This window comes from Trematomus bernacchii, unplaced genomic scaffold (assembly GCF_902827165.1).
Source record: "Trematomus bernacchii unplaced genomic scaffold, fTreBer1.1, whole genome shotgun sequence".
In the NCBI taxonomy this organism is placed as follows: domain Eukaryota; kingdom Metazoa; phylum Chordata; class Actinopteri; order Perciformes; family Nototheniidae; genus Trematomus; species Trematomus bernacchii.
The window spans coordinates 6,422,707-6,442,206 of NW_022987720.1; the positions used below are offsets into that span (position 1 = coordinate 6,422,707).

The 19,500-nt window shown below is 41.6% G+C and overlaps 1 protein-coding gene across 1 annotated transcript in view; it reads left to right on the forward strand.

Moving 5' to 3' along the window:
• The window catches only part of LOC117492453 (rho-associated protein kinase 2-like), a 31,899-nt gene that overhangs the window by 4,979 nt on the left and 7,420 nt on the right, over positions 1–19,500 (forward strand). The window contains exons 2-22 of the mRNA XM_034142718.1: positions 2,168–2,249; positions 3,504–3,604; positions 4,264–4,401; positions 5,874–6,134; positions 6,796–6,940; positions 7,050–7,188; positions 8,919–9,010; positions 11,153–11,312; positions 12,504–12,600; positions 12,713–12,792; positions 13,188–13,236; positions 13,321–13,456; positions 13,841–13,932; positions 14,163–14,409; positions 15,954–16,060; positions 16,288–16,447; positions 16,790–16,950; positions 17,741–17,925; positions 18,103–18,172; positions 18,339–18,442; positions 19,154–19,340. Of these exons, the coding sequence (XP_033998609.1) occupies positions 2,168–2,249; positions 3,504–3,604; positions 4,264–4,401; positions 5,874–6,134; positions 6,796–6,940; positions 7,050–7,188; positions 8,919–9,010; positions 11,153–11,312; positions 12,504–12,600; positions 12,713–12,792; positions 13,188–13,236; positions 13,321–13,456; positions 13,841–13,932; positions 14,163–14,409; positions 15,954–16,060; positions 16,288–16,447; positions 16,790–16,950; positions 17,741–17,925; positions 18,103–18,172; positions 18,339–18,442; positions 19,154–19,340 (2,793 nt within the window). The remainder of the gene's footprint in view (positions 1–2,167; positions 2,250–3,503; positions 3,605–4,263; positions 4,402–5,873; positions 6,135–6,795; positions 6,941–7,049; positions 7,189–8,918; positions 9,011–11,152; positions 11,313–12,503; positions 12,601–12,712; positions 12,793–13,187; positions 13,237–13,320; positions 13,457–13,840; positions 13,933–14,162; positions 14,410–15,953; positions 16,061–16,287; positions 16,448–16,789; positions 16,951–17,740; positions 17,926–18,102; positions 18,173–18,338; positions 18,443–19,153; positions 19,341–19,500) is intronic.

A 19,500-nucleotide genomic window follows, 5' to 3' on the forward strand; every position in this document is an offset into this window, starting at 1 on the left:
TCTCATGTCAAGAAGCAACAGATCAGTGCATGCGCTGCATCGTCCAATCAGTGAGCGATACACAGTAAGGGGGTGGGGCGAGTGCCTGAGGATTTCACCGGAGGATGGTCTGGTGGTTCCTCGATTATCGCTCCTCCGTTATCGCTCCTCGATCCTCGATCCTTGGTCCTCCGGCACAAATAAGGCCACTGGGACGCTACTCAAGATGGCGCCGACAAATCAACTTCTGGTGATACTGAGACCGAGGAGCGAGGAAATGAAAAATAAGAGAAGTGAGACGCAGCCAGGGTTGGGTTCAGGAAGCTGGTCAAATAGGCAGATTTGATGAGCACATATACTTATAATATTCTTTTCATTAGTAAAGAGAAATGTACAAAACTCACCTATTGAGTGTATCACTCAACATTTGCAAATCAAAATGTTGTAATTTTTAATTGTGCAATGTTAACATCCATGTTTACCTGGTAGTCTTCTTCCTGACTGCCTCTGTTCTTGCTTCGCTGCGTTCATTTTGCATCCCTGCCAACTGTTGATAGTGCAATAGCGTAAAACCGGTATCGTGTTGACGGCATGTTTGTGTGTGTGCGTGCAGGTACGTCCTTGTGACCCACTTTTGAAACATAGCTCTGTAGTGTCACCAGTGAAGAAAAAAAAACCATTTAATTAAAAACTCCTCAGGGTTCCTTTTAGCTATCTGTCCAAACTTGTTTTTAGATCTGATGATATAGATATCTGTGTTCGCACTTGTTCGTTTGTGACAGATTTGACAAGGAAGTAAAACGTTTTTGAAATTCATTATTAGATTTAATGCTGGATTTAGAGTTGGTACAGAGCTCCAGCATTGGTGGCAGACTCATTTTTAACTCTTTAAACATTTACATGTATACTCCTATTTTCTGTTCCAGGTGATTTAATAAAAAATGGGCACGTTCAGCCTTAATGTTTCACAAACGGATTTCAGATACAAGGTAGCATGACAAGATGCAGCAGCCCAAAAAAAAAGTAGCCCAAGGCACTCCAAAAGCTTAATTTGAATCTGCTATAATTAGGTATAATTTACATATGTACATAGAGTTCAACATTTCTCGCAGTCTGTTGAGTTCCCTTGCTACTGCAGTTACCATGGCAGTTACAACACACACACATGGTATAAAATGATCACAGATCCTAGAGCGCTCAGCATGAATCCAGTACCATAAGCTGTTTGTCCCACAATAACTTCTGAGCCTTTTGGTCTATTTCTACCCGTCTGTGGTGGGGGAGATCTCTCCGCACCGCTGCTATTTAAAGGTGCAGAATTGTTCCACATGCCCCTGCCCACCCACCCACACGTCCCCGAACAAACAGACACAGCTGTGGCTCTACCACACACACACTGGATGTCTCTACTTGACCCTTGTTTCTGGGGAACTTAGGGTCCCCCCCCCCCCACACCTGCCCTGCCAGCCTCATGCGTTTGAATCAAAGAGACATGGTGCCTCTAAGTGAAACTCTACACCGCTGATCTGAGCGCTGATGGCACTATTGAGGCCGCGGCTCTTAGTCTGCCGCTGCCCTGTGTTAAGCCATCGGGAGGGGTTTGTGTGTGTTAAGATGGATCTGTGTTTGGGCAGGGGGCTGCAACAGCACCGTGTGACTAGTTATTGTTGTTCGACTTGTTATGTCTTTACAGCAAACCTCCATTGTCCTCCTTGTCCTTGTTTTGTTATGCGGCACATTAGCAGTCTAATTTTCTCTTCCCTTTTAATGTTGCATATTGGAGCATGCAGCCTACAAGAATGTAATTCCTTCCTTCCTTCTTTCCTTCCTCCATTCATTCAGTTATCTTTTTATCAGCCAGCAGAAGGTCAGGATTGCCTTACAAGACTTCTCCTGACAGACTAAAGAAAGACTCGTAACAACATATATGCCCTTCCCCAGAATAAACAAATCAGCTTGAAAACATGACTATACTTAGATGTTTCTCTTGTTGTTAGTTCAGCAAAACCCAAGCAATAATAAACCCACTTTCTTTTTACAACATATTGATTAAAATGGGAGGTATGAGAGTGACATTATTAGATAATGTGTTACTAGACCAAAGGTAGAGCTTTAAAAATCCATACTTTGTTTCTGTTCAATTGTTTGTTTCAAGTTAACCCAATGTTTCGTCTTTTCTGTGTTTCAGGATTCCATGAACGCGCTGGCTCATGATCTGAATTATCCTGCCCTGAGGAAAAACAAAAACATAGAGGCGTTTCTGAGCCGATGTAAGAGCTACAGTGTGTTTGGTGAAGGTCAAGATTCTCGTGCTTAGCTTGAAAAATGCCTATAAAGTTGGAAAATACAAAACAGATCACTCTGGTCACGAGGAACGGAGTATATGTTTCTTGTTTGTCATTGCCCACAAACTAGTTTAAACGAGTTAAAACTTGCCACCTTGTATCAAAGTGTTGTGTTTACAGTAGTTGTTGTTTCAGCTAAAGGTCACAGAAAAGATAAGAAACATGAATAAACACCTCTGTAGCATGATTTGGTATTCAAATCAACTGCTGTTCAGCCCTGACAGATTTTATAGCCAAAAAATCGCTAAAAGTTAGTTCAGTCAGACAACTCACGTGTTTCTTAATATGTTTATTATAAGCAGCATATAGTTTGAGTTTGGCGTCTAGGCTCAGGCCTCATCACTCCACAGATTTACAAAGAACATTGAGTGATGATTAGATAACTATCCCCCGAGCCTACAGGTGGAAGCTGATGGGGTGGAGCTGGGGTGGTGGTGGGGCAGGCGAGCAGCAGCAACATGAAACACAGCAGCAGGAACATGAACGTAGCAATAGCAAGTGAACACAGCAGTGGCAGCAGCAGCATAGCGAGGCAGAGGCAGGAAGACCTGGCAGCTTAAATAGAGCGGCATGTTTAGGAGAATGTGTTTGGTTGTTTGTAAGAGGGACGAGGTGCGTCACATGTTAATGTATCATTGGTGCTCGAGTTGACTGCCTGAACTAGCTCGCAGGCTTCGCCCCATATATGTGTCACTTTTGTACAGACTTTTTTGCTTAATCAATTTGTTGTGGAATCTGTTGCTCTTTACTCTGTTTGAACTTAAAACAAAGACATTACCATCATGGGTCAACCTGTGGCTAAAATGTGTCTTATGTAAGATAAAATAAATACATCGGCATGTCCTCCAACCCCAGTACTATTAACCTGTCTTTCTCTTCTAAAAATACTGTGGGTTTAAAGGGGCTCTATTATGCTTTTTGGGGTTTCAACATTTAAAATAAAGCCCTTTTGGAACATTAAAGCATGTAAACATGTCGCAAAATAGGCACAAATAAAAATGTGATCCTGAAAATTAGCATAATAGGGCCCCTTTAAAACAGCACTTTTGACTGGTCTAACTTTACATTTTCACTTTGGTCAGTCGAGAAACATTTCTGTCCCTGTGCAAACTTTTTGACGCTAAATTGTTGAAGCTTGACCTGTGTGTTGCCATAGTAACACGTCTATCTTTCCTGCAGATGAAAAGGCAGCGAGTCAACTCCGAGAGCTGCAGGTGAAGCTTGAAGACTTCGACAAAGTGAAGTTGATCGGAAAAGGAGCCTATGGAGAAGTGCGACTGGTGAGAAGTCTTTGTCAATAAATAAACGGTGTTATTATTTTAATTATGCTGCAGTGGTGCTGTGTGATATTAAGGGGAATTGAGCAGGAGCAGATAAAGATCAATTCAGCCATTTTAGCACCAAAATACCAGAAATATGAACCACTAGAGGGAGCAACAATCTTACTAATCTACCAAAATATGCAATATGTAACATCTGCAACATGTTGTTGGTGTTCCAAGTATAATTGCCACCTTTCTCCTCATCATGGCCTTCATTATGTAAAAAAAAAAAAGTAATTAGGGCAAGCAGTAAGTCCTTGCAAAGCCCCAGTTTATCCAGATGCCTGTCTCTGGTGCTGGTGGAAGCTTGAATCTGGTCTCTGCTGAGCGTCTTGTGGTAGAAACGAGTCTGGACAGGCTCAGTGTGTGGGAGGGGAGCGTGAAGCCTGGTGTGGGGGTTTGGAGGGGATGCTTCGTGTGTTTGTGTTTGAATTCTTGTGTAAGCATGTCTTTCTAAGGGTGTGTGCCTTTGATTATGGGTTCCCCTCTCTCCCTCTGTTCCATGTTATCTATGGTCATTAAGACACTCTTACTATCTGGTTCTGGTTGTCTCTGCGCAGTTATCGCTGTTTACACGTCAACGTCCCCTCTCTTTTCTTTGTCCTCCTCGGCTGCAGGTTCGTCACAAGGCCTCTCGAAAGGTTTACGCCATGAAGCAGCTTAACAAGTTTGAGATGATAAAGCGGTCAGACTCTGCCTTCTTCTGGGAGGAGAGGCACATCATGGCCTTTTCCAACAGTCCATGGGTCGTACAGGTGGGCTCATTCACAGGCTTTTATTCTACTGAAATCACAAAATGTGAAACATAGTGTAAGGATGAAACATTTAACCATGACAGAAATAAGCATGTGCTCTGTCACACGCCCTTCTTACAATGAAGACCCTAAAGAGTGTTTAGATAAATGTTTGACCCCTTTGTGAATACACACAATACAATTTGTATCATGCTTAAGATAGTTTACCAAATATAATTAGAATCGTTTAAAGGGGACCTATCATGCAAAATGCACTTTTGTACGTCTTTTATACATGAATATGTGTCCCCGGTGTTCCAGGGAACTCACCAAGTGTCAGAAAACACAACCCTCTCTATTTTCCTCCATACCCAAATCTCTAAAAAAGGGGCTGCAACGGATCTGATAAAAACTGATCCAGATTTGAACACTGTCCTGACGTCAGGACAGTGGCGCTACGGCTATTGGGCCAACTCCACCAATCAGGAGGAGACAGCCACGGCCATTGCCGTTCGAAAGCGCTGGAGACGCTGTAGTACATATGCCAGGCCTGTAGATGGTGCTGTTCTCACAGAATCTGCCCTTGCAAAAACAGAGCTAAAAAATGTCAAATTGAGCAAAATGAGGCATGGCTAAAATGCATGATCTGTTTGGTATTTTGAAAAAAAAAAAGTATAAATATGCCTTATATAGGTATGGTCCTACACTATATTATTCAAATATAGCATGATAGGTCCACTTTAAATATTCAGTCTGGTCCCCCTGTCTGCTTAAGTTTTGTTATGATTTTTATTTAAAACTTCTGTATCCCCTGTCTTTCCAAATGACTTGCGTAGTTCACTTCAAGAGAAAGAGAAGATTTAGCAAATACACCAAATTGGCTAAATATTAATTCTAGCCATCAAGCCATCGTGTTTTGTTTTTATTGTTATTCATTAAACCTATTCAAAGCATGTTATTGAGATAAGAATTTGTACTTTCTTACACAGTTGAAATGTTGATTCTTCAAAGATTGGCATCAAGATTATATCTATTGCATTTGCTGTTTGATTACTCTTTTTATATCATCAATATTTGCTTCATATATGTCATTGGGGCAATGAAATTAGAAATCTATATATAGAAATATATTGTTTTATTTCCAAATATTTTCCAAAAAGCAAATGTTATCATTAAACATCGCTATGCCTGAAATGTGGCCATAGCAGTCTTTTAAAAATAATGTCATTATTATAATATATTCCTAATTTTATTTACTCTAGTAAAGTAATATACTATCTCATTATTTTTCACATGATTAATAACCTTGTGATGTGATGTTGGCATCTAATTGGAGTTAGTAGTCCATAACAGTCTGTTTTATCTGAGTCACAAATCATCCAGAAACAACAAAGCCACTCCTTGTAGTGTAGTCTGTATCAAAGTAATGGCATGACATCTCAAGTTGGAATTTCAAGCACATTAAAAGTGACCGTGTTTATCGTGCCCTGCAGCTGTTCTGCTCTTTCCAAGACGACCGCCACCTCTACATGGTGATGGAGTTCATGCCCGGAGGCGACCTGGTCACGCTCACCATGAACTACGACATACCTGAGAAGTGGGCTGTTTTTTACACGGCTGAAATAGTGCTGGCGTTGGACGCTATCCACTCCATGGGCTTCATCCATCGAGATGTGAAACCTGACAACATGCTGCTCGACCAACACGGACACCTCAAACTGGCAGATTTCGGCACGTGCATGAAGATGGACTCGGTAGGTCACCGTGTTAAAGGTGTGGTGTTGTTTCCAAATGTCTGGGACCTGGATAAGAGATAAGGTTGTGGAAATAAGAGCATTTTTGACTTTTTAGCTCTTTCATTTTGATGAAAACCGGGATTTGAATATAGATTGAATGTTCTTTTCTGTCTATAAATACTGGTGGCCTTTTTGTCATGCCCTAGTGCACCACCAAGTGTTCAGGTTGCAAAGTGAAGCTCAATCTGGCATTCTTGCATTTGGTTGTTTTAAAAAGGCCCCAGAAGTTATTGTGCGAAACATACAATCTAGAGAACAACAGATGTCCCGCCTCTGCTGTGAGTCAGGAAGTTTTGCTCCAGCTTTTTTGTTTTGACCACAGCCATTTCTAAATAGCAGGTTCAACAAGTGGCTGCACACATTTGAGCTCTCTGAAAGTCTTCCAGCAGGCAGACAGTGTCACATAAACATTTTAGTCTCAGAATATCTAGAGCATTGTTAACATTTTTGAGATATTTTAAACAAGAACATTTTTTGAGAGGTCATTAAAAAGAGTAACGTGTGTTGTGGTCATGGTTCCTGCATCATGTCTGTGGAAATATGTTGCATCTATTCTGTCCTCTCACTGAAATTCTTGCTTTCTCCCTATAGTTAACTGTGTGTGTTTTTGTGTTTACAGACAGGCATGGTGCACTGTGACACAGCTGTAGGCACGCCGGACTACATCTCCCCCGAGGTGCTTCAGTCTCAGGGCGGTCATGGTCACTACGGCCGTGAGTGCGACTGGTGGTCCGTAGGAATCGTTATCTATGAGTTGCTAGTCGGTAAGTGACTCGCCATATTCATCATGATCGTTTTTATACTGTTTGGCAGTTAAAATCCCACACATTTCCATCCAAACAATCTATTTGTTGTGAACTCCTTCTCTCCCAGGTGATACTCCCTTCTATACGGAGTCCCTGATTGGAACATATGGGAAGATCATGAACCACAAGAACTCCCTCGTCTTCCCAGAGGACAAAGAGATGTCTCAGGGCGCCAGAGACCTCATCTGTGCCTTTCTTACTGACAGGTTCGCACATGTCATATAAATCATATAAACTAATAACACTTTAACAACAATTCAGAGTATTTCTTAACTTCAGGCTGCCTATGACTATGGAGTAATGCAGTGACATTGTTTGGACCATGTGAGTGAATATGACACTTCATCTCTGTTACCTACCACTGAATTCACACCGGGCTGTGGTCGCCCATTTGGGATGAGCAACGGCTTAAATAAACAGTGTTAGAATTGTGTTAGCTATGATAAAACTGACAAAAATCACCTAGCACAACACGTTGCACAACCCTTCGTTAGTACATGGTGTCATTAGACAGCTGGGCACTGTAGCTTTTAACACATGTGTAAAACAACAGTATTCAGTGTTAATTTTAATGAAGAAAAATGAAACCAGATTAATATTTTTTTAGAGGGAAATGGAGAGCTATGGTGGAGTTACTCTAAGTCAAGATTTGGTTAAACAATCAACTCTTGTTTGTAGGATTGATTCATGGTTGTTTGTTTTTTTCCATTGGATTTGTTGACAAAAACCCCAAAATATAATATTGCCAGAAAAATACTTTAAATAAAACTAATATTAATCATTAATCAGTTTGCGTAAAACCATATCAGCAACTTCTGTCCGGCTAGTGCTGATCCCAGCAACCATAGTGCCATTTTGACATGTGTCATCAAATATTATTATTAAAACGCGAGTGTGACGGTCATGTACCACTTCCTGTTTACATTAGTAGCCCCGCCCCCGAGTGGACTCAAACACAGGCCCATTCTGCTTCAATACAGAGCGTCCTTTCATTTTTCCTCACTCAGTGTATTTACCTTCTCACTCACCATTCTCTCACCACAGACAGAATCTCACATGTGTGAGGCTGCCCAGCAACACACACACACACACACACACACACACACACACACACACACACACACACACACACACACACACACACACACACACACACACACACACACACACACACAGCTTGAACACTGACCGATACATGAATTCACCACTTAACCAACATGCTCTGTCACTGTCCTGCTGAGTCACTCCTGTAAGCACACCTCCTTCCCTTCTTTTCCCATGTGTTTTTCATCAATCCTCACGTATAATTCTCTCTCTTCTACCTTCTCTTGGTGCCACTTTCTGTTTCTCCATCCTTGTCCTTCTCTGGCGTAGCTTTTCTCCTAAACACTCATGCAGTTTTCTGGGCATGAGACATGGCCTGTTTTTTTTGCGGAGGTTTAAAAGCGTTCTCCCTCCCCGCCCCTGACCTCTCTTCCTCTTGGCTGGGTCTGGAATGTCCCACACGTGGCAAGCCCAAACTGCCGCACCCCTCCGGCCCTGTACCCAGCTCTGGAAGAGGGAGGAAAGGGGGGCGAGAAAGAGAGACTAAAAGTGTTAGTAGACTTTTACAGAGAGAGAGAGAGAGAGGAGAAGGAGGGAAGTCAGCACTAGCAGTCAGTGTTTGAGTCAGTGAGAGTTGTTGATGTTGGCTCCTGTGCTCTGATCCTGCTGTCACTCCTCTCCTCTTGGATCTACATTATCTTGGGTTGGAGGAGGTTCCAGTGTCCACCAGCGGTCATACAGCAGTCCATGCTGGTCAGTGTGGTCAGCGCCTAGTGGTCTCTCTGCTTGCCTGTGTTTTCGGGGTGACATGTTGATGGTGGGTGGAGTGGACGAGCGGGGTGTGTTTTGTGTTCAGTCTCTGCTCACACTCCTGTCCTGTTGTTGTGTGCAGGGAGGTTCGTCTGGGTCGCACCGGAGTGGATGAGATAAAGTGCCACCCTTTCTTCAAGAACGACCAGTGGACCTTTGACAACATCCGAGAGAGTAAGTGTGTGCAAGTTTAGAATATTGTGTTTTTTTGTATTCCCTACAATGCAGGTGCAGACTTTTCCATTTCTGGAAATGTACTTCCTTTTCCACCATTCATGGCCATTCCTCTATTGCTTTCTATGTTTGGGTATACTTCTTATCATCTCTCGCCCATTCCTCTGCAGATATGCGTCTTTTCAGCCTGAGTTCATAGTTTATTTCCATCTCCTCAGCCATTAGGGCCTGCATATATGGTCTACATGCTCTCCATATCTTTTAATTATATTGCTGAATGCTGTACAGAGCAGCAGAAAACATGATGCACAGAACCTGCGGGATAACCAGCTGCATACACTCCAGAAGAATAGCTCAGAGACAGATGAGAAAATATCAAACACAGCTGATTTGATTCTAGATAGTACCCATATTAGCATACGCAGTGATAAAACTGAGATGCTCAATTTAATAAAAGTCTCAAACAATGAAGAATACAGTATGTATAGTCCTTCTTAAATTCATTTATTTTAGATATATAAAAAAGAAAAACAAAGAAAGATGAAAGACATTGACCAATCTGGGTCAACAAACAAATCACCTTAATCATTAATTATGACATCCATTGGTGGTTATGTTATTAAGCTCAAACTTTACTGTATTCTTTTAAATATTGAAGCTCATTTCCCCTTATGAAGTTGTATCAGAGTCAACATCACTGAAGAAGGAAGGAAGGAAATAAGGAAAGAGATATATATATTGGAAATATGAACAGGACCCCTGTGTATGTATATAATCACATACAGGCTCTTTCTCTTGTGCTTCACCTGGCTTTGATTAAGACAACAGACACAACTCCTGACTGAACTCCAGACTGGCTGGCACTGTGTAACACAAAACCACCGCTGTGCCACTGTCACACACACACACACACACACACACACACACACACACACACACACACACACACACACACACACACACACACACATACACATACACATACACATACACATACACATACACATACACACTCCTGCTCCCAGTCTGGCATCCCGCAGAGCTGCATTTACCTCCTAACCCTGTGTGTCTGATTTCTTTACTCCCTGCTGAGTGTGGCCATGTTTTCCATGTTTGGACTCTATTGAAGATTCCCCCAGTTGTCTTCATGTTTGTAGAGATGATTAAGCAGTGAGAGGGTGATGAAATGAAGCCGGATGGATGGATGGATGGATGGATGGATGGATGGAGGCAGCACCCCTGTAGCGGCGGGTGGGGCAGGCAGTGTGGCCTGTGTGGACTGCTTTAATGAGAGGGGAGCCCCAGTTTGGAGTATTGCTCCCGCTCTCTCACTCTCACTGTGGCCACGGCTGCCTGTCATTAGCCGCCCGCTATCAGAGAGCATTCTGGGAAGTCGTGCCACAAGGGCCTCCATGGAGCGTCCCTGTGTCTCTTTCTGTCTCACCACATTTTAGCATTTCTTTTTTTTCTGCCTCTTCTTTTTATTTACCCCTCATTTGTTTCCTTCCTGTGCTTGGGATCTCTCCCTGTACGTTCTCCTCCATGTTTGAGTCACATTTGTCACCCTGAGGGTTAGGGTTAGGGTGACTTGACCTAACGGTAATGAGCTCTTTGCTCAGAGCCAGAATTGCACTGGTGTGAGGAATTTGATCCATAATGGCAGCTTTTTTTCTCAATAAGGAACTATTTATAGGTTAAAGGACTAGCTTAGTTTTATCTGATTGGCTATTTTGACACATTCTTGTCTGCCTGTTGTGTTGTGCAGACTTTTGTGAGGTACGCCTGCTCTCTTCTCACCGGAGCTGGCTAGGTTTGTGAAAGGCACCGTGTGTGGGGCACAAAGCGAGCACTGTGTGGGAAAAGGAGTGGTGTCAGACTCACGCCAACCTGCAGAGAGCTTACTTTACTACAAGTAGAGCTATACATGGAATATTATTTACTCACAAACACCTGAAAAATGTTTAGAGTCTGTTCAATATGTACTGTAAATTGAAATATCTGTCTCGCCAGATTTTAATCTTTAAATTTGTGTCAAAAACATTGTTATTTTTTCTCGACCCCTCTTAACCCCTTTTGCTTTGCACCTCCTCCTCTCCCTCCTTTCTCCATGACTCTCTCTCTCTCTCTCTTTCTGTCGTCCAGCTGTGGCTCCAGTTGTGCCTGAGCTGAGCGGCGACATCGACACCAGCAACTTTGACGAAGTAGAGGTTGATAAAAAGGATGTCGAGACCTTTCCTCCACCCAAAGCCTTTGTGGGCAACCAGCTGCCATTCATCGGCTTTACTTACTTCAAAGAGGACCAGTAAGTGTTCAATTCTGACAAAGTATTTCACGTTGTCGCTGTTGTTGTGCCTGGAAATTGTTGTCTGGATTGCTGATATTTTTGATAGTACACTTTGGTAATTTAACACAATCAAAATGTAGCTCTTTTTGTGTGGGAACTTTAATATGTACTAGTCTCAGAAAGCAGGGTTAAGGACAGCACTGTGCCTGTAATGCAAGAGGGAGAAAAGACAGCTTCACACCCTTACCTTTAATACAGCCTTACAGCAGTCAGACACTGTATGCCTGTTCCTGCTCCACACTGCAGCCTTGTTCTGACAGCCCCTTTTTAAATACCTTTGCTTATGATGGAGTTTTTTAACCACTGCTCTCTTTTGGTTGCAGAAGTAGTCAAAAAAACGTAGCAGATTTATGATCCTACTGTGCTTTTTTCAGCATTTTTTAAACCTCGAGTTATGTTTTTGTAAGGCTTTATTCATACAGCATTCAACTGATTGTGTGCAAGCAATTTATTCTTTTCCATGAATCTGACAAAATGGAGACAAGGGCAAACGATGACATTTAAGTCAGTAAATGACCATCAATCAAATGTATACGGCCGCTGGTAGAAATTACGAATACATTCTTGATAATACATGAATGATGAGCAAGCAATACAAAAAAAAAAGGCTTGAGGTCAGCATTTCTGTTGGCTGTATGTATGCATCCATTTCCATTTTTAGAATTATGAACACAGGCAAAATCTGTCTTAAAAAGATTGTGCCAAAAAAATGGCTTTACTTTGTCATTATGAAGCCATGTGGCAGAGTCATGTAATGGTTCCCAGGGATAGAGATAGTTGCCCACCATGACTAGTCCACCACCATGTTGGTAAACAGTTGGCAGACAGTGTGGGTTTGGGTTTCTCCAAAGGTAAACTAATCCAGATGAGGAAGTTTAAAATATCCTCATTCCTTCCTGCTTGTTCTTCACAGCACCACAGTGTTTTGCTTAATGCATGAATATAATAATGCAATACATTTGGCGAGAATATTGAGTTTCCCATGAGAGCCCAGTTGGCCTAATGGATCTGGTTTGGATTAAATGCGTCACTTGGTTGTAGAAATGTGGACATGTGGGTAGTCTTGGATGCTGTTGGGGCTGGAAAGGCTCCACAAGTGATCTCAGCTGAAGACATTAACGGTTCTCCACTTCCTTCTTTATCTGTCAGGCTGCTGAAGGTAAATAATAACTGCTCTGTGGAGGATTCAGAGGAGAGTAAGGAAAACTCTGAGGAAAAGGATCATTGCTCGGACAGTAAGAAAGAGGTGGGCTTCTTGTGAATGTTGTCTTAATATTATGGTAAAAGAGGGGATCTAAAATCAAAGATGGAAATGGCTCTTAGCTAATATCATTTTGATTCTCTGTCTGTCCGAGCAGCTGCAGAAAAAGCTTTATCAGCTGGAGGAGCAGGTCGACCATGAGATGCAGGCCAAAGATGAGCTGGAGCACAAGTGCAAGTAAGACAGATAACAATAATGAACTAACATGATACGTAATACTAACTCCGACATTATAAACATGTTACTACATGATGACAACATTTTTAAAAGGTAGAATTAAAGTGATAATTTCCCCATGCACTTAGACATTCTATAATATAGTATAATCACTAAATTGGATTTCCTGCTTGTGTTGTTGAAAGCAGAAAATGTTCTTGAATGCTTAACACAATAAGAAGTGACATCCCACAGAGATAGAGTTTTGAGACTTTCTCATAATGGACAATGTTGAAAGAAAGAGAAAATAAAATCACTTTCAACCATAATTAAACGAATAGTACCATTGTTATAGTACTCTTTATTCAATGATTCGTGGGAAGAAGTCTGTAATAAAACTGTTCTTTCTTTCCCAGAAATGCCAACAACCGTTTAGACAAGCTTGTGGAAGAGTTAGACGAGGAGGTGAGGATGGATTGATCCTATTTAATCCATATACATGTGATAAAGTACTTCATTCCACTGACGCTCTGTGATTTCCCCCATTAGATGAGTAGCAGGCAGAAAGTGGAGGCCTCGCTGAGGCAGCTGGAGCGAGAGCGAGCGCTGCTGCAGCACCAGAGCGCTGAAAACCTGCGCAAGGTGGATATGGAAGCGGACAGGAAACGCAACCTGGAGAACGAACGTGAGCACCTGGGGAATATCAAATCTGAACATTGAGGCATGAAACTCCCCAAAAGGATCAATAAATGCATTTCTTATTCTTAAATGCAATGGTATTTTATCATACGCAGAAAATATTGCTGACAGAATCCATGTAGGTCTTAATTTGTTCTAATTTTCATATATTTCACTTGCAAAATAGGTCTCACATAGCAGTCTGACTCCTACAGTTGATCATTAAACATTTTAATTAACCACAAGGATATATGGGAGCTCCACATACCAGTGTTCCTTTCACAGTATATATGGTTTTATGTGCTGGCTATTAGTGGGTGGTGTATTCAGTATCTTCTGAATGTGTTATATCACATACTGCATTAACTCTTTTATGTATCGGTATCGTCAGTGAACCTTCTGAGGGACCAGCTAGAGGATCTTAGGAAGAAGAACCAGAATTCCCAGATCTTCAATGAGAAGAACATCGAGCTGCAGAGACAAGTGAGGGGGAGCCTTTAACTCCAGCTAACTTAAATATGTTTTAAATTGCTTCACTGTAGGATACAGAATGTAAATCAAATATTCTAATGTTATAATCCATGTTAAAGCAAGAAACGGTTTGCTTTATTCCTCTGCTTTTCCCTCATTTAAATCCCTTTTAATTGTGCTGCTGCGCTGACCCAGTTTAGCCTGCAGGGAAAAGTTTCATCCTTCCTGTTTCTGGTCTGTAGCTCGAGGAGGCCAACGCCGTGCTGCTGGCTGAGCAGGAGGCGGCAGCGCGGCTGAAGAAGAGTCAGGCAGAGGCGCAGAAACAGTCTCAGTGCCTGGAGCTCAGCCTCAGGGAGATGCAGGAAAAGTGCAGCCAGCTCGAAAACGGCAAGCAGGAGCTGGAGAAGCAGCTGAGGGGGCTGCAGGCCGAGCTGGAGGAGGAGAGGAGGGGCTGCAGCATCGGGACCGAAACTATTACTGACCTGCAGGGTGAGACTTGGCTTTTAAACTCCACCTAAGCTTAACGTTTAAGCTAACTACTAAACATTAAAAATATATCTGTCTTTTGTTGCTACATTGACTGCTTTGTAACAAAAGTAACATTGTCTAAGTTAAATAGTCCATTGGAACTAGGGCTGCCCAAAGTGGGGCCCATGGGCCAAAGTTGGCACACAGGTTTTTAAAGAGGCCCTATTATGCTTTGGGTGGTTTGCCCTTTCCTGTAGTGAGTTATGTAGGTTTTCGTGCATGCCTCAAAGGCTGAAATCCCCCCCCCCCCCCCCCAGTTTGAGTTTATATCACACACCCCCATGCCTTCATTGGACTACTTTGTTTACTTCCTTTGTTTACTTCCTTTACTTCACTATGTAACACCTGCGCTTCTATTGGCTAGCGCTCCAATACATTGTATGGGTAAAGTTTAGGATCGGGACATCCCTAGGCGGTTGACCAATCACAACAGAGCAGGACAGCTAACCGATCAGAGCAAACTGGGCTCTGGTTTCAGACAGAGGGTGAACAATCTAAAATAGGGGCCATTTATGAATGCTTTTAAAATGTGTCGGGTTGCCAAATGATCTTGATATTTTTCATAATCTGAACTTGGGGGGCAAAGGAAGAAAATGGTGAGACAGTGGCACAGAGACAAAGATATTACAATTAACTTTGGATCTAGGAAACATAGCATCCATTTGTATTTTAACAACGCAATAGAGTACAATAGTTGTGTGCTTTTTGGCCTGTGGCCCGATATTAAGCTTCAGTTTTGGACCCCCCCCTGACACCTACACAACGTCTGCCCACAGTCTTTATTTAGATGAGCAAATCAAAAATACTGTTGAAATGTGGTTACCATTATTTTTTGCCAACCATTATTTACAAGCCTTCTATCTTCCAAACTCAAATGCATTGATTAAAATGTTATGAGGTTTGCAATATCAGTCAGAAAGGTTAATTCACTGCGATAACTGCAGGTAATCAAACTGTGATCTTTATTCAGTAAACATCTCCACAGTAGCAGGAAAATTGGCCTTACACAACTTGGAGCTGGAGGCTTGGTATTAGATGTGAATCATTTTTGGACCGGGCCTTGGGAAATATCAGATCATAGGTGGAAACATCTATTCAAAAGGCCGAGAGTGAAGCCAGAGGCTGTGAAAGCCAAACACGGAGCAGAGCCAGCACCTCTTGTGAGACGATGTTTGGAAACGTACACGTGCACACGCACAGAGAGTCCAGTCGATGAGGTTAGAGGGGACACAGTCAAACAAAAGTGTTGCCTGTTTGCTGCGATGCCTCGTGCTTTTTTTCCTAGTAACACTCTCCATGTGGGTGGAGTTAGTTGAAGGAAAATAAACATTAAGTGTTTTTGTTTTTCACACTTTGGAGACTGAACCTGTGCTGAAGTATTTCATATCTTACCTAGAATATTTTTAGTTTGAAACTGAGCAGTTCAGGTGCATTTTCTTGTAGTGTTTACTCTCACTGGAATACATGTATTCCTTCTTTAATTTCCTTATTTCAATCCACCTCAGGACGCATCTCTGGCCTTGAAGAAGAAGTAAAAGAGGTGAAGTCCTCTGTTTCTAAGGTCCAGACCGAAAAGAAGCAGCTACACGACAAGCTCAACGATCTTGAGAAGGTTGGTTGTTATTTTCCTATTTATTTGCTCATTTAGAATTAAGGTTAGTCAAATAAATATTCCTCCTTGCAATCTTCATTTTGACGTTTCTAGATAACATTGACATTGTTTTCCAGCTTTTTAAAAACGTACCATTTCCTGTTCCCATGCAAGTTATTACAGTACAAATAAATCCTATGTATCGGTAGCCATTAAAAGACTGTATAATAACCCCTTTGAATCCATAGGAGAAGAGCAACCAAGAGATCGACCTGACCTTCAAGCTGAAGTCGCTCCAGCAGAGTTTGGAGCAGGAGGAGGCCGAACACAAAGCCACCAAATCCAAGCTCGCAGATAAAGACAACATCTACGAGTCCATCGGGGAGGCAAAGTCTGAGGCCTTAAAAGGTGAGCATTAGGAAGAAGAAATATGATGCATCAGCATGTGTTCAGGAGATCAAATTGCGTTTTACTTAGCTCATCGTATGATAGATGAAAAGTGGCTGTAAAAGAAACAATACATCACTTATAAAAGATGAATGAGTGATTGATTAAGTAGACCTTGAGAAACAAACTAAAACATCCTGGCTTTCCAATACAATACACTGCCCTCTGATTGTCCTCCTGAACATTTATCTGGTGCTCCAAGCTGTTTTAAACAAAGACAAAAACTAATTGTTTTGTCAATACCGTGGTATTGAGTGCAGGGTGGATTATCCCCTGATGGATTTCATGGTTGTTTTGATTCAGAGATGGAGTGCACTCTGCAGGAGGAGAGGAGCCTGAAGCTGCAGGTGGAGGCGAAGCTGCTGCAACAAGAGAAGGCCCACTCCATGCTGGACTGCGACTACAAGCAGGCGCAGCAGAAGCTCAACGAGATGCAGGCGCAGAAGGATAAACTTTCTCAAGAGGTTAGTCCCAGTATTAATGAATTAATCACTTTATAGAAGGTAAAACATATATATATTTTTTTTAAATATATTTATTGAATTTTCACAGGGTAACACAATCAAGAAGGAGCATGATACCAATATGTACCCCCTTTTTTTCCACTTATCCCAAACACAGAACACATTCTCTCCACACATGCAATCAAATAATAAAAAGTATAAATAAATAAATGACATCAAAGAGAAAAGAGAACCATTTTTTTTTAATAATAATAAATAAGTAAAGAAATCCCAAAAATAAATACATTATATAAAGAAAATTACAAAGACAGTACAACAGTAGAAGGGATATACAGATGTGTACACTGAGGGTGATAAGACACAACAATTACATATTCAAGTCTTGTTAGACATTGTAAACTATATGGAAATAAGCCTTGAGATCTCCGTCCATGCTTGGGCCCCCTCATCTCCATTGTAGTCCAGAAAAGGGTTCCATATGTGAAAAAAGTTAAAGCGTTTGTGTAAAACCATTTTTGAATACTTCATTTCATAATTCTTATACAAAAACACGTTATTTTGTGGATAGTTGCAGCTTTCCCTAGCACATTTCTCCAAGTCCATTCAGATTATTGAACTAATGTTATGACATTTTGTACTCTTTTTCAATGGGCATTTATCCTTATTTTGAAAAAAAAAAGAATTTGATTATTACATAACTAATATAAACATTACTTGCAGCATCTGTTCTCCACATTTATCACATAACTGTCATTTAGTGCCAAAACTGAAAATGCTTGTGTTTGTGCAGGTGAAGAGTCTGAGCCTGCGTCTGGAGGAGGAGATCCACAAGCGCAGCATGACCCAGAGCGATCTGAAGATGCAGAACCAGCAGGTGTCGGTGCTCAGCTCCTCCGAAAAACAGCTCAAACAGGAGCTCAACCACCTGCTGGAAGTGAAGCAAATCATGGAGAAACAGATCCAGGAGCTACGCAGGTCAAACACGCATACTGAGCATAATGCACATTGAGCACACACACACATACACACACAGAGCAGCTCAATGTGTTGTTGACAAATTGCTGTGGAGAATCGTATTCATCGTATCTGGTTTGAGGCAAATGTTTTTGGCTCTGGTGGATAGTGATTGACAGACTGTTGGTTCTCTTCCAGGGAGAGGCAGGAGGCCGGCGGCCAGCTGAAGGAGCTGAAGGACCAACTGGAGAGTGAGCAGTATTTCACAGTAAGTCTCACCATCAATTTGTCTTTTGTGCACATTTTCTACAAAGATATACTGCCAGAACTGCAAAACAAAGTCTCAATCGATCAACAATAGGGGACTTGATTAGAAAGATTCCCAAATATGTCATGAGAAATACTTTTAATCTCCAACTGTTTTCCCTCCGAAGACTCTTTACAAGACGCAGATTCGTGAGCTGAAGGACGAGCGTTCTGAGAGGTGTAAACTGTACAAAGAGGCGCAGCTACAACTGGGACAATATCAGGAGGAGATGTAAGCAGTCACACTGTAACACCTGATATTTCTATTATGGGCTACCAGCATACAATTGTACATTTATATGGGTTTAGTTTGTGAATATCCAACGCCCTACACACATTTATTCTAAGGGAGACGATAAAGGCTCATCTTATCTTGTCCAAATATCAACTATTAATTAAACATACAAACTAAAATACATATATAATCCAAGCTAAAACATGCACATGCAAAAACAAACAATATGTTAATGTAAAGCAAAGTATAAAGTATGTAACACAAACAAGGTGTTGTAAAAGGAATGAATGCATCATAAAAATAAAACTCAATTATTTAGGTTTAAGAGGTGAATGTTAGTGATAGCAACGCATCCATAGGACAACAATACCAAGATAAGATGTATCTGTTTTTTAAATAATGTACCACACTTTCCAGATTAGTGTTATTTGCCCTCTGAATTCATCTCACAGCCAAAATGGAGGAGTTGACCTTCAGCAGAATGAGTGAATCAGATTAGCAGCCCCCGATGCCCTGCAGCCAAAGATAACTGTGGACAAGAAGTTAAAAATATGATCCAGTGTAACGCTCGCTTGGCAAATCGTGCTTTGACAAAAAGGTCATTCAAAGAATAATGTTTGTCCAAACTATAGGCAGCCTGCTTCTGACTGTGATAATAACAGCTTCATAATATGGCAATAACATTTCGTCCCACTCTTTCCTCCACAGGAGCTCCATGTCAGCACAGCTGGAGTCCAGTCTGACAAAGGCGGACTCAGAGCAGCTGGCTCGCTCCTTCGCTGAGGAGCAGTACTCGGATCTGGAGAAGGAGAAGATCATGAAGGAGCTGGAGATCAAAGATATGATGGCGAGAAACAAACTGGACCTCGGAGACAAGGAAGCCACAATCAGCTCGGTAAGATCAATACATGTTTTTGTTAGATCCAGAACGTTTTGAACCACTTTCAAATACTTTTTTTTGTTTTATTATAAGATTCCAGCTAATGATCCTGTAGTAGACGTTTCTAAAGTATTTAACAAACCTGTATTGTTGATATATATATATATATATATAT